The 13,600-nt window shown below is 49.3% G+C and overlaps 2 protein-coding genes across 2 annotated transcripts in view; both read left to right on the top strand.

Moving 5' to 3' along the window:
* Positions 1-161: 161 nt before the first annotated feature.
* Positions 162-4,334, top strand: LOC106938218 (phosphatidylinositol 3-kinase regulatory subunit alpha-like; the record flags this gene model as incomplete). The annotated part of the gene is made up of 7 exons (XM_015020131.1): positions 162-401; positions 475-600; positions 666-808; positions 1,278-1,454; positions 1,529-1,603; positions 2,084-2,254; positions 2,331-4,334. Coding segments are annotated over 7 exons (1,122 nt in total), but the record flags the coding sequence as incomplete, so codon positions are not given.
* Positions 4,335-6,160: 1,826 nt separating this feature from the next.
* The window catches only part of LOC106938217 (uncharacterized), a 21,322-nt gene continuing 13,882 nt past the window's right edge, over positions 6,161-13,600 (top strand). The window contains exons 1-19 of the mRNA XM_015020130.1: positions 6,161-6,597; positions 6,725-6,816; positions 6,933-6,997; positions 8,114-8,223; positions 8,302-8,418; positions 8,813-8,923; positions 9,740-9,835; positions 9,907-10,070; positions 10,312-10,419; positions 10,503-10,582; positions 11,075-11,163; positions 11,259-11,378; positions 11,452-11,625; positions 11,706-11,821; positions 12,142-12,268; positions 12,347-12,404; positions 12,475-12,569; positions 12,681-12,853; positions 12,925-13,085. Of these exons, the coding sequence (XP_014875616.1) occupies positions 6,538-6,597; positions 6,725-6,816; positions 6,933-6,997; positions 8,114-8,223; positions 8,302-8,418; positions 8,813-8,923; positions 9,740-9,835; positions 9,907-10,070; positions 10,312-10,419; positions 10,503-10,582; positions 11,075-11,163; positions 11,259-11,378; positions 11,452-11,625; positions 11,706-11,821; positions 12,142-12,268; positions 12,347-12,404; positions 12,475-12,569; positions 12,681-12,853; positions 12,925-13,085 (2,116 nt within the window). The 5' untranslated portion in view covers positions 6,161-6,537. The remainder of the gene's footprint in view (positions 6,598-6,724; positions 6,817-6,932; positions 6,998-8,113; positions 8,224-8,301; positions 8,419-8,812; positions 8,924-9,739; positions 9,836-9,906; positions 10,071-10,311; positions 10,420-10,502; positions 10,583-11,074; positions 11,164-11,258; positions 11,379-11,451; positions 11,626-11,705; positions 11,822-12,141; positions 12,269-12,346; positions 12,405-12,474; positions 12,570-12,680; positions 12,854-12,924; positions 13,086-13,600) is intronic.

Here is a 13,600-nt window from a genome sequence, read left to right as displayed (position 1 = left end):
CATGAATCCTGGTTGTGGTTTAGATTCTGGAGTTTTTCTGAGCTGATCTCGGTCCAGACTAAATGATTTGAAACGTAATAAGTGAAACATCGATCATCATGCTGATGAAATGTTTCAGTGCTTTTTGTGTATTTATGACTCTTTGAACTGTCTGTTGCTGAAACGTTCTCGGTGGCGCCCCCTGCTGCTGGGACGGTAAACATTCTGGTTCTGCCTGCAGGAAGGGAGGCAACAACAAGCTGATCAAGATCTTCCATCGGGAGGGGAAGTACGGCTTCTCTGACCCGCTGACCTTCAGCTCGGTGGTGGAGCTCATCAACCACTACCGCCACGAGTCTCTGGCCCAGTACAACCCCAAGCTGGACGTCAAGCTGCTCTACCCGGTGTCCAAGCACCAGCAGGTAGGTGTCCCCGGCCGCCCTGCGGCCCGCGGCGCCGCGGCCCCTCTGATTGGCCGGTCGTGTCGCCCCTCAGGACCAGGTGGTGAAGGAGGACAGCGTGGAGGCCGTGGGCAAGAAGCTGCACGAGTACCACCTGCAGTACCAGGAGAAGAACCGCGAGTACGACCGGCTGTACGAGGAGTACACCAGAACGTCGCAGGTACGGCCGGCGGGACGCCGCGCAGCCGCCGCTGAGCGCAGTGTCTGACCCCTCTGCCCCCCCAGGAGATCCAGATGAAGCGCACCGCCATCGAGGCCTTCAACGAGACCATCAAGATCTTCGAGGAGCAGTGCCAGACGCAGGAGCGCTTCAGCAAGGAGTACATCGACAAGTTCCGCCGCGAGGGCAACGACAAGGAGATCCAGAGGTGGGCAGTTACCACGGCAACCACCTGCAGCACACACATGCACTGGAGGCTGGGTTGCCATGGCTACAGAATCAGCTGGAAGAGCTGATGAATTCAGTTTGAACGATTCGGTTCTAAACCTGTAAAATATTCCTGCGATCATATCGGTGTCCATCGTCTCTTATACGTCGTCCTGCCGTGGTTGTCCACTGGTCTCTTTACGGCGGACGTTTTCGTCTCCAAAGCATTTTATCCCAACGCCAGAGTGAAGTTAGTGCTACATCTCGAACATGAAACTTATTGTACCAAAATAAAAGCACGTAAACAGCCGATACAGCCCAGTATGATGCTGATCAGCATCCTCCTCGGCTGGACAGGAAGGAACCACCTTCCTGTGTTGGTTTTTCAAAATAAAATACAGTTTCATGATATTTAAATTCGTTTCAAGCTTTGATAATGGTTAATATAAGTTCACAAATTCTCCCTGAAGGATCATGGAGAACTACGACAAGCTGAAGTCTCGGATCAGTGAAATCGTGGACAGCAAGCGCCACCTGGAGGTGGACCTGAAGAAGCAGGCGGCCGACAACCGGGAGATCGACAAGAAGATGAACAGCATCAAACCGGACCTGATCCAGCTCCGCAAGACCCGGGACCAGTACCTGATGTAAGCCCCGCCCCCAGACAGGAAGCGCGGCGGCCAGCAGGAAGTCGGCTCTAACAGCCGTGTGTTTGTTGCAGGTGGCTGACCCAGAAAGGAGTCCGGCAGAGGAAGCTGAACGAGTGGCTGGAAATGAAGAACGAGACCACCGAGGAGTGAGTTCTGACCCGACCCGACCATTAGGGACACTCTGACTCTTTTTAGGCCAGAGAAGAAGAACCAGCAAGAGTTAGAAAAACAGATGTTAACTAACAAAGACACCAAACATTTGGGTTTAAACACAGATAAATGAGCTGGTAGGACATTAACTACAAGGTTTGGCCTCAGCCTTAGCATTAGCCTCAACCTCAACTTTAGCTTCAGCCTTAGCCTCAGCCTTAGCTTTAGCCTCAGCTTCAGCCTTAGCTTTAACCTCAGCCTTAGCCTTAACCTTAGCTTTAGCCTCAGCCTTAGCCTCTGGGAGTTCCTCTAGGAGTTCAGAAGCTGAGCATTTGTTAGCCAGATCGGCTGTTGCCCGTAGCAACAGAAATATTACTGTCAGAAAAATGTTTTGATGAGACTGGAGGATGATGAACTGGACACTGAGATGCTGTTTATGGCGTTTCCATGACGACCCGTCCTGCCGCTGTCCGCAGTGAGTACAGCACGGTGGAGGATGAGGAGGACCTTCCTCACCACGACGAGCGGCTGTGGCGTCTGGGGAACATGAACCGGCTGCAGGCCGAGGGCCTGCTGCGCGGCAAGCGGGACGGAACCTTCCTGGTCCGGGACAGCAGCAAGCCGGGCTGCTACGCCTGCTCCGTGGTGTAAGCCCCGCCCCCACCTGCTCACCCACCTGTGGGCTTCAGGCTCCCTCCCTCACCTCTCTCTCTCTCCCCTCAGGGTGGACGGCGAGGTCAAGCACTGCGTCATCAACAAGACCGGCACCGGCTTCGGGTTCGCCGAGCCGTACAACCTGTACGGGTCGCTGAAGGAGCTGGTTCTGCACTACCAGCACACATCGCTGGTCCAGCACAACGACTCGCTCAACGTCACGCTGGCCTTCCCCGTCTTCAGCCCGCAGCGCCGGTGACCTCTGACCCCAACACAGCGTCACGCTGGCCTTCCACGTGACCTCTGACCCTGTATGACCTGCCTCAGGCCCGCTTCCTGTCGGATCAGAACCGGTCTCCTCTCTGCTGGGATCACATGGGAACCAATGAAAACCCAATAATCAATATCTGATATTCTGGTCGCGTTGACCCGGGCTCACGGCCCAAATCAACACACTGGTCAAACAAGATGGCCGCCCTGGGCTTTGTGACATCACTCTGCGTTACGGCTGGCGATTGTTTTAGTGATCCAGTATTCTATCGATTATTCTGACCATTAATCCAATAAAAATGTGATAATTTGATATTAATATTGAATATCGGCCCAGTTTTTCATATCTGCGCATCCTGACTGTTACTTTACTGAAGTTTAGAGAATTAAACTGTAACAATAATAGCTCAATTTTTAAATTAACCTGGACAAAATTATACAAAAATATGAAATTGTACTTAATTTAGTAATAAACCAGCAAAGACCACAGCTCAGTTTTTAGGTTCTGTTTTCATCTTCAGTGAGAGCGCTGAGCTAACTAACGAAACGTCCAGGCAGATCATTTACCCTGAGGAATTTTAGTAATGGCGGTTCTGGGTTCGCTAATCGCTTCAGCTGCGTCGCCATGGAGCCCAAACGGCCAATCAGTTTCTCTTCAGAAACCAACAACCCCATTTATCTCCAGACCTAAAGCTAAACCTTAACAGCAATAAATCTGCCTGACGGCGCCCCCTGCTGGTGGACGACCACCCTGCAGGTCCATGTGATCCCAACCTCCAAACCCTGGTTCTGACCCGTGACCCTTGACCCCCACCTCATCAGTCAGCAGAAGCCATGATGTCGGCCGTTGGACGGCTCGTCCAGAACCTTCCTGAACACTGTGAACGCGTCAGAACTCATCCCGTCCCACTTCCTGTTTGGTTTCAGGCGGCTGGGCTCTGCAGCGCCACCCAGAGGTCGGGAATGAAACCCGACCTGGTTCTGGTTCTGGAGAGAAATCAGGGAGAAAAGAAGAAAAGCACCAAAACCTCTGGAATCATTTCGTTTGTTTGGACTCGCAGGAAGTCGAGAGATTTTTCCCTTTTCTGACGTTTCTGTTCCGGAGGAAAACCAGGTACAGAGGCGGAAACTGTGGCGTTACCGTGGTAACCGCAGGTACAGAGGCGGAAACTGTGGCGTTACCGTGGTAACCGCAGGTACAGAGGCGGAAACTGTGGCGTTACCGTGGTAACCGCCTCACGAAGCTTCGCTCCCAGGGATATGGAAATAAGTTTTAAAACTTTTTTTGTAAAAGGACGAAAGTCGTGCATGAAATGGGAACTTCTTCTCCTCCTTGTTTTTCCGTTTCCTGTCTGCGCTCCAGCGCTGATGATGATGATGATGATGATGATGATGCGCCGAGCGAAGCAGAGCCACCAGAAATGTTTGGCTCGTCATAACTCAGAATATTTTCATAACTCTGAATCTGTTGAACTTTTATTTCCGGTTTCTGATCAAATTAAGGCCAAGCTGCAGTTTGCTTTAAAATGAAGCTGAAAGGTCAGAGGTCAACTGCAGCGACGAGTTTTCATGTTTTGATCAGAGGAGAAATTAGAACAATGAATAATTAGGATTGTTAAATATAAGTAAATCTTTTCTGCTCTTGTTTCATATTTATTCTGTTTCTCCTCACTGAGAGCTAAAGGAGCAAACAGAACCTGGTTCTGGTTCTGACCCGGTTCTGGTTCTGACCCGGTTCTGGTCCAGATGTCTCTCCCTCTGTTTTGCTGTCGATGTTTAAATCAATAAATTCTGGTTTGTGGATTTTCTCTCCTGATCAGCTTCAGGTATCGCCATGGCAACGCCACACTAAGCTCACCTGCTGGTTTCCTCAGCAGGTCGGGTTGATAGAGACAGAAAAACGAGACAAACTTATTGAACAAAAATGATTTAAAATTTTCTGGTTTTAACATTTTCAGCTTTTTGTCCAGGATTTGAGTTTAAATTTATGATTTTAAAAAATCTGAAAATGTTTCACTTTTGGACTAAATCAAGATTTTTTTTTTTCACTTTCAGCCTTTAAGAAAATAAAACTTGTCATTCTGAAGTGAAGGTTTATTATAAGGACATGAAGACAGAGGACACTGTCAGCTCGAATTAAAGACGGAGACCAAATATTTTAACATATTTATAAATCATATTTATCACATTTTTTATTTCTTACACAAAATAATCCCAGCTGTACAGCTCTAGTCGTTCCTCCAGTAAACAGAACCGTGTTATCTGGTCTCGGTAGTAAAGTTTTCATCAAAATATTTTCCATTGATGCTCATCTCTTGTTTTGACTAAAATCCGTCTACAGATTAAACTGCTCATATTGACTGTCTGTTGTGTTCAGACTGCTTTTATTCTGACAAACAGGAAATCGAGTTGGTGGTTGACGTCTGTCAGCTTCTGCCTCCAGTTCAGATAAAACGGAATAAAAAAACACAGACTCCGACCAGCAGGGGGCAGCAGCTAACATGGACGACAGAAACAAACACAGCAGAATTACTATTGTTTTTTTCTAAAATATATATTAAAATAAAATACTTGAAAAGAAAACAGCTGATACTGGTTACTATGGTAACCACCAAGGAGCAGCATAACAGAAAATAAATATCTGGAGAAACAACTGAAGAATCTGAATTAATATGAGTTATTAATTCAGAGTGGATGCCTCAATGCTAACAAAACAAACCTGTGTGTGTGTGTGTGTGATGGTCCAGGAACAATCAATAACTGATCAATAAGCTATAAGCATTGTGCCAATATGTCCAACTCTAAATCTGCAGCCTTTAACAAATGATCTGTGATGTTAAAAAAGATAAAATAACAAAAATAAACTTTTTTTACTTTTGTCCTAAACATTCAGTAGTGTATTGAACATCTATTGTGATATAATCATTTTAAGAACAAATAATGAATTACATCATTTAATTTCTGCCATTATTCCACAGCTGAGTTCTGCAAACAGGCAGAAACTCACATTCATCTTTTAGATTATATTTAATGTTCTGAAGTACAAAATATTTCTGAGCACAATGAGACAAGATGTTTGATTTTTCCTGAAACATTTTCTGGCTCATTTCATGACAACCAGCGCCTTCACATTTTATACATTCAGAAAAAAATAAAAATAAAATAAAGGATTTTCCCGTCAGAAAACATTTACCTGTAATAAAATAGTTGACCGATCTGTAATTTGAATTGAGTGAGAGTGAGACCTCTTGTTTGTGTACAAGCTTTGTTATTTTAACTCAAATTCAAAAATGTTTTATTTATCCCAAAACGAAATTAAATGTCGTGATAAGTCAGATCACCAGAGTTGATATTGATGAAATTCGGCTCGATTTCTGATTTCATTTCATTTTTTCCAGAGAAGAAGCAGCTTGACTGATATTAAATGATATTTCCTAAACCGAACTGAACCAACTCGCTGATCATCAGATCAAATAAGAAAAATACAGGTTCTGATTTTCTTAAATCAATAAAACATCTGAAACCAGAACTTTTGTTGGTTCTGAAATGTTTCCTGGTCAAACAGGAAAACCTCCATCAGAGCCATAAGTCTGCAGTGTAGCTTTAAATGCTACATTTACGGCAATAAATGTGGGTCATTTACTGTTTATTTCCAATAAACCAGGGTGTACTTCATATTACAGCGACAGCCTGTTGCTGAGCATAAACTATTCAGGATTGGTGTTGAAGGTTTAAAATACCCGATAAATATATTTGAAGACAAAATAAACGACTCCCTCAGGGGTCCGTGAACGTCCCGCGTTGCCATAGTGACAGTAAACCACAAAGAGCCGTTAAACAGAACCGGACCGACGGACAGAGAAACAGATTAAAGAACCAGACAAACGAACCGACACCGACGCTGAGCGCCGTTTGACGCCGCCCAGCAGCCTCTTTCCCCCGGATCTTCTTCCTCCTACTGTCCGGGGAACCCTGACCCGGCTGGAGGCTCCAGACCCGGGGCAGGATGAGTGCGAACCGAGCGATTCCCGGCGGGAAGGTTTACCGGCAGCTGTTCGACGCACAGGTGGGTCGAACCGAGTCTGGGTCAGAACCGGTCCGTTCGGATCCCTCCGATGTCTCAGTTGTGCTCCAGGAGGACATTTCTGTCCCATCTGAGCTGCTGAAGACACCCGCTGTCTCTCACGTTTCAGGCGCAGCTGTCCAGATCCCTGCTGGCAGGACGCAGGGTCCAGAGGACAGGCAGTCTGTCCCCGGTGGACAGCAAGACACCTGACAGCAGCAGGTGGACACACACACACACACACACACACACACACACACAGGCCCTCAGGGGTCCTGCCTGTCCCCTCAGGACTAACGTGTCCAGGTGTAACTCAGGGGTTGTTCTTCCACCAGCAGGTGGCAGCAGAGGTCTGATGAAGTCGATGGCTCCGTTGACGTCATCCGGCTTCCTGACCGTCTGGGTCGGTACCAGCAGCTGATGGTTTGATGTTTATGAATGACATAAATCAGGTTTGCTTCCTGTCACAGCGCTGCATGGAGGAACTCTTCTTCACCTTCCGTCATCGTTAATCGTGCGGCTCCATCTCGGCATCCGGGTTATTGTTGCAGTAAAAATGGCGACGTAATCACAGAAAAACAGCAAAATGTCCAACTGACGAAAATCAGAGAGTAACTGTTGATAACTGCAGTGAGAGACGGAGTGGATTTCTGGGTTGCAATAATGCAGCGCAGCCACATGGGGTTATTGTGGCCTTCTAGAATTAAGTTTACTGAAAATTTCAAAATAAAAGCCTTATCGTCACTTACCTACTTTCTACATATTAAACTGCCAAATGACTATAACGGGATATTGGCTCAGAACAAAGACTTCATGCTTGTGATAGAAGACATTCTCAAGGTAGCGTCAACATGCTAGTAGATCAAAATGCTAGTGAGAACACACACACACTAAAAGTAGCATTTGAGCTAACATTAGCAGGGCACATCAGCCCTTGCTGAGCAGGATAGTGTATTAGCATTAGCATTTTCCCTAAAATTAGCATTTTAGCTATTTTTTTATTACCTTTGTTTAGCCTACTGAATGGAGCAAGTCAAGGTAAGACAACAAGCTAGTGATGCCCCACATGCTACTGACAACATTTAGGCTAACATTAGCATTTTGGTGAATTTTAGCTCATACAACAACTTTTGCATACCGAGTGGATGTTAGTCAACATGCGTGTGACTCTCCACATGCTATTGACCACAGTATAGCTTACTTTAGCATTGATGCTGATTTTTAGCATCAGAGCCCTGGGTCCAACAGACGGGCACACTTTGACAGGCCCCTTTAAATTTCTTCAGAAATGTTCTAGTTATTGTTCAGCTCAGAGATTAAAGCATGTGAGGAAGAAACAGAAACCAAACACAGTGTTTCAGATTTCTGATCGATTATTTCAGCTTTCAGTATTTTTGACTCATTTCTGTTCACAGTTTTAGGTTAAAAACTGAAAATGAATATTATCACCAGGACTTTTGGAGTTTGATTAGTTTAAGTTGGTCTTAGCTGGTGGTGACATCACGGTTCTGATCCTCAGTGATCGACAGGTCCAGCTCCGGGATCATTGACAAACTGATGAAGAGGAGGAAGAAGAAGCATGATGAAGCGCTGAGGCAGCAGGAGGCGGAGCTGCACCACCTGTCCCAGGTAGCTGCTTCATTACCATGACAACCACGTGGATGGATGGAATAAATGATGGGTGAACTGATGGTGTCTCTCTGTCAGGTGTGTGAGCTGGAGGTGAGGTCCATCTGTGAGCAGCTGGTGTCCTCTCTGGGGGAGGTGGACCTCAGATTGGACATCCTGAGGGACAGGATTGGACAGAAGCCTGTCAGTCTGGAGGTGTGAATACTGAGCCACACTGAAGGACTCCAGTCCTCGAGGACATGTCCCCACTGCAGCCTGTCTTACAGGAACCTGGTGCCCCCTGCTGGTCAAACAGCCTAATGACACGTCAGATCATTAGGCTGACGTCTCATTAGGCTCAATCCATGGGAAGCTGGATTGAGAAAAGTAGAGGGATCTTAACTAATAAGTTTTATTTCTTGCACTTGAGCCGATCTGCCTGCGGAGCAACTGCATTAAACAGAGCTGAAATATTCACAAGTTAGATTTTCTAGTCCACTGGTCCATCATCTGGCTTCTTGTGTAGGGAAGCTGATTAATCTCAGGAAAAGCTTGGACTATTGTTAGTAATGTGTGTGTGTGTGTGTGTGGGTGTGTGTGGGTGTGTCAGTGCCTGCACAGCCTCTGGGAGGAGGCGGATGAGGAGATGAGGCAGAAGAAGAGCCAGGTCTCAGAGATGCAGCAGAAGCTGAAGAGCTGTGATGACGGCAGGAGCCTGGAGGTCAGAGTTCACGCTTTCAGATGAACAGTTCCTGTGTGACCTGCAGGTCAGGTCTCCTCCACAAGGGGGAGCCAGTGATACCAGGCTGCAGGAAACAAACAGAGAAATCATGGGGTCCTGTGGTGGCGCAGAGGCAAAACACAACCCACTTACTGAGGCCTTGGTCCTCGTCCCGGTGGCCGCAGGTTCGATTCCCGGCCTGGCGACATTTGCTGCATGTCTTCCTCCTCTTTCCTGTCAAACTAGTTTCTAATAAAGGCCACTAGAGCCAACAAAACCTTTAAAAAATAGATAAATCAGGATGATAATTAATCAAATGGAGATTCAATAACACAGATAAACAAGCAGAAAATAGAATAATTGATTTATAAATAAATGAAACAAATAAAAAGATCCTCTGAACCAAAATGGTACCAATCTGACACTAACCGCTTCACGTCCCTCAGCCCAGTCCACGTCCCTCCAGTCCCTGTCCCTCAGCCCGGTCCACGTCCCTCAGCCCGGTCCACGTCCCTCAGCCCGGTCCACGTCCCTCCAGTCCCTGTCCCTCAGGTCCATGTCCCCCAGCCCGGTCCCTGTCCCTCAGGTCCACGTCCCCCAGCCCGGTCCATGGGTCGTGTTTTGTAGTTGTGCAGCTGCAGCTGGAACCCTCTGGGTGGAGCGCCTCCACCTCCACCAAGAGGAATGAATGTCCACCTGAAACCAGTCAGGACATTCCTGACTGGACCTTCAGTCAGAGCATCAGGTGGTTGTTTGGTGCTGCTGATGATGATGATGATGGTGATTCTTCTTCTTCTGTCTCTACTCCATCTTCAGATCAAAAAGATTCTGAAGAAGCAGCTCCACCTCCTGCAGCAGATCAGTTTCCTGTCTCCACCCGACGTCCACCGACTGATCCACTCCAAGGCCATGGTACCGTCTGCATGTCCCCACACGTCCCCTCTGACTTCATCATTACGCTCCTCCTCCTCTTCCTCCTCCAGATGCTGAACCAGTCTCTGCTGGCCAACCGGCGCAGCTCGGCCCGGCTGGTTCTGCTGCTGCAGGACCAGAACCTCCAGCAGGAGTTCGTCCTCCGTCTGCACTGGGAGGAGAGTCTGGACCGCTGGAGGAAAGGCCGAGTGGAGGAGATGCTGGAGGAGCTGAGGTAGGGGAGGTCCGAAAGCCCGGCAGGTCCAGAGATGATCAGAACCAGCTGCTGCAGAGATTTAACTGGGTTAACAGATGATAAGCAGATCCACTGGTCAGAACCGGTCTGGGTTCTGTTCCCACTGCAGTCAGAACTAATTGTTGTCCTGGTTCTGGTTCTGATCTGAAGCAGATTTGGTCAGAACCATTTGTACTCCTGGTTCTGCCTCTGGTTCTGGTTCAGCCCGTCTCTGTTCCAGAACCATGTGCAGCAGCAGGGAGGAGGAGCGGAACCTGTTCTCGGATCAGATGCTACAGAACCAGGAGGTTCTGGTCCAGCAGCGCTCCGAGGTCATCTACAAGATCTGGTACCAAGCTGCTTCCTGTCTCTGAGCACAGGCTCCGCCCCCTGCTCTCTCCACCAATCACCTTCCATCACTCTGTGCTCCAGCTCTCTGGTCCCGCCCACCGGCTCCTCAGCTCTGGTTTCTAATTGGTTCAACGAGTTGATGGCCGTCAACCAGCAGATTGGTGGGTTGGAGACACGTCCTCATGTCTGTCCTCCTGTCTGTCCTCATGTCTGTCCTCATGTCTGTCCTCCTGTCTGTCCTCCTATCTGTCCTCCTGTCTGTCCTCACGTCTGTCCTCCTGTCTGTCCTCATGTCTGTCCTCATGTCTGTCCTCCTATCTGTCCTCACGTCTGTCCTCATGTCTGTCCTCCTGTCTGTCCTCACGTCTGTCCTCCTGTCTGTCCTCCTATCTGTCCTCCTGTCTGTCCTCACGTCTGTCCTCCTGTCTGTCCTCATGTCTGTCCTCATGTCTGTCCTCCTATCTGTCCTCATGTCTGTCCTCCTGTCTGTCCTCACGTCTGTCCTCCTGTCTGTCCTCACGTCTGTCCTCCTGTCTGTCCTCATGTCTGTCCTCCTGTCTGTCCTCCTGTCTGTCCTCATGTCTGTCCTTCTGTCTGTCCTCATGTCTGTCCTCACGTCTGTCCTCCTCTCTGTCCTCCTGTCTGTCCTCCAGCTGGTCTCCATGCCGACATGCGGGAGCAGCTGCAGAGGTTCTATGAAGACGCCTGGCAGCGTCGCCGGGCCGAGGCTCAGCGCTGCCAGGTGAGATCTGACCGACCAGAACCAGAACTCTAACAGAACCTTCCAGAAGTTCCTGCTGTCAGAAACCAGATTCAGTTAAAGCCGTCTTCCTGCAGGAGGCGCTGGCGGCGCTGCAGCTGTCTGACCAGCAGCTGGAGGACATCACGTCCTCTCGGCTCCTCCCTCTGATTGGACAACGCCAGAGAGACGACGAAGAGCGATTGGCTGGTTTAGACGTCGGTCACACAAAGCTTCCCGCTGTCTGTCCCCTGTCTGTCCACCTGTCCTCTGACTGTCCCCTGTCCTCAGGAGTGCAGTGACTGCGTGGACCAACATGTCCTGGGGGTCAGCAGGTCGGTGTCTGAGGTGATGCGCGCCGTCGCGTTGCTATGGGAGACGCACTGCCGCCGGTTGAAGAGGAGAGAAGAAGAGCTGGAGGCAAAGCTGCAGCTGTTGAAGAAGACGCAGAAGCAGCTGGTGGAGGTGAGTCCTCTGACCTCTGACCCCCAACCTGAGGGGCAGGGGTTGTGGGTATCCTCCCATGATGCTTTGCTGTTTCCCAGAGGATGATGGTGCCTTTGGAGAGCATGTTGGTGGCGCTGCGTCAGGAGAGCAGGGAGGAATTTCTGGACATGTGTCTGGAGCAAGTTCTGGAGCAGCTGAAGGACATCCAGGACAGGTAGGACGGGTGGGACAGGTAGGACAGGTGGGACGGGTAGGACAGGTGGGATGGGTGGGACATCCAGGACAGGTGGGACGGGTGGGACAGGTGAGACATCCAGGACAGGTGGGACATCCAGGACAGGTGGGACGGGTGGGACATCCAGGACGGGTAGGACAGGTGGGACATCGAGGACGGGTGGGACAGGTGGGACATCCAGGACAGGTAGGACAGGTGGGACATCTAGGACAGGTGGGACATCCAGGACGGGTGGGACAGCAGCTGCAGTGTAGTGAGGACGTCCAGGTGTCTGATTGTCCCTGTCCGTCCCCGTCCAGCATCAGGCCGTGTCTGTCCCAGCAGTGGGACGTCCTGGACCAGCTCCCTGCCGTCCTCATGGAGGAGCTTTACTCCTACAGTAACGCCGTCAGCTCCTTCTTCAAACTCAGCCATCCAAACAGACCGGTAACCATGGAAACGTACAGGCATGGACATCGGGCCGGTCTCTCTCTCTGACGTCTCTCTTGGCCGTCTCCTCCTCAGAGTCTAGCGGACTTGCACAACGTCTCGGTGTCGTCCAACAGAACCGGCTCGGACCTGGGTCAGTCTCACTGTGCCGGTTCTGACTTTGACTGGTCCGTTCCGGCCTCACCTCGTCTCCGTCTTTCCAGAATCTTCCTCCCACTCAGAGATGTTCCACCCGAGAAGCGACTCCATCAGCAGAGAAGCCGGTTACTCCTTCAGCGCCCTCAAGCTCCTGACCGAGGTGAAGCTGATTGGCTGCTCAGCCCAGTGACATCAGCGACTCTGATGCACCTGTAAGCTGTGTGTGTGTGTGTGTGTGTGTGTGTGTGTGTGTGTGTGTGTGTGTGTGCAGGCGGCGTCCTCGCTGAACCAACTCTACAACAGCAACACCACCTTTACATCGTCAGGGGGCGTGGTCTACTCCGGCCCCGCCTTCAGAAGCCCCGCCCCCGACCTGCCTGACTTCATCCAGGAAACATACCTGACCCAGTTTCCTGTGGAGCTCCTCAGCCACACCCTGACCAGGTGGACGTCCGTCCGTCCACTCATGTCCTCACAGGGACATGCTGTCTCACCCTGCCTGTCTGATTGACCAGGACCCGGATTCTGGTTCTGGACCACATCGAGCAGAGCTTCAAAGACCTTCTCAGCTCAGCTGTTGCCATGGTGACCGAAAAGAAGGAAGTGGTCCGATTGGAGCAGGAACTCTCACTGACACCAGAATACATCCGGACAAAAATCTACGAGCCACGGCTCCGTAAGACACACACACACACACACACACACACACACAAAATTGAAGTCAACCAACAAGCTAATGTAGCTAGCATGACATGATAGCATGGTGGCTAACACTGGGCTTTCAGATAATTTATCTTAAAACCAAACTTAACTCACTGCATGTGAACCAACATGCTAACAGCCCCAATGACGATAGCTTTTTAGCTAACGTGGCTAAAACTTTCTAGCTATGCTTTATTCACCAAACCTCTAGCTAATGTAAACCAACATGGCAGCCTGAGCCAACGTGACAATGACAGCATTTAAGCTAATGTTAGAATTTTTTTAGCTAATTTTGACTGAAAAGCTTCATTTGGTTAGAGAATGGATTGAAACCTTTTGACCTTTGGTCAAAACTGGCTAATTTGATCCAGCGTGGGCCACACAGTTAGGGGTCATTAGGGGTTATTAGGGGTTATTATGGGTTATTAGGGTCATTAGGGGTTATTAGGGGTTATTATGGGTTATTAGGGTCATTAGGGGTTATTAGGG

Source organism: Poecilia latipinna, unplaced genomic scaffold, assembly GCF_001443285.1.
Source record: "Poecilia latipinna isolate Pla-1442-1.1 unplaced genomic scaffold, P_latipinna-1.0 Scaffold2536, whole genome shotgun sequence".
Classification (NCBI taxonomy): domain Eukaryota; kingdom Metazoa; phylum Chordata; class Actinopteri; order Cyprinodontiformes; family Poeciliidae; genus Poecilia; species Poecilia latipinna.
Note: the sequence above shows the minus strand (reverse complement) of the source record. Positions and strands in the feature narration are given on the sequence as shown.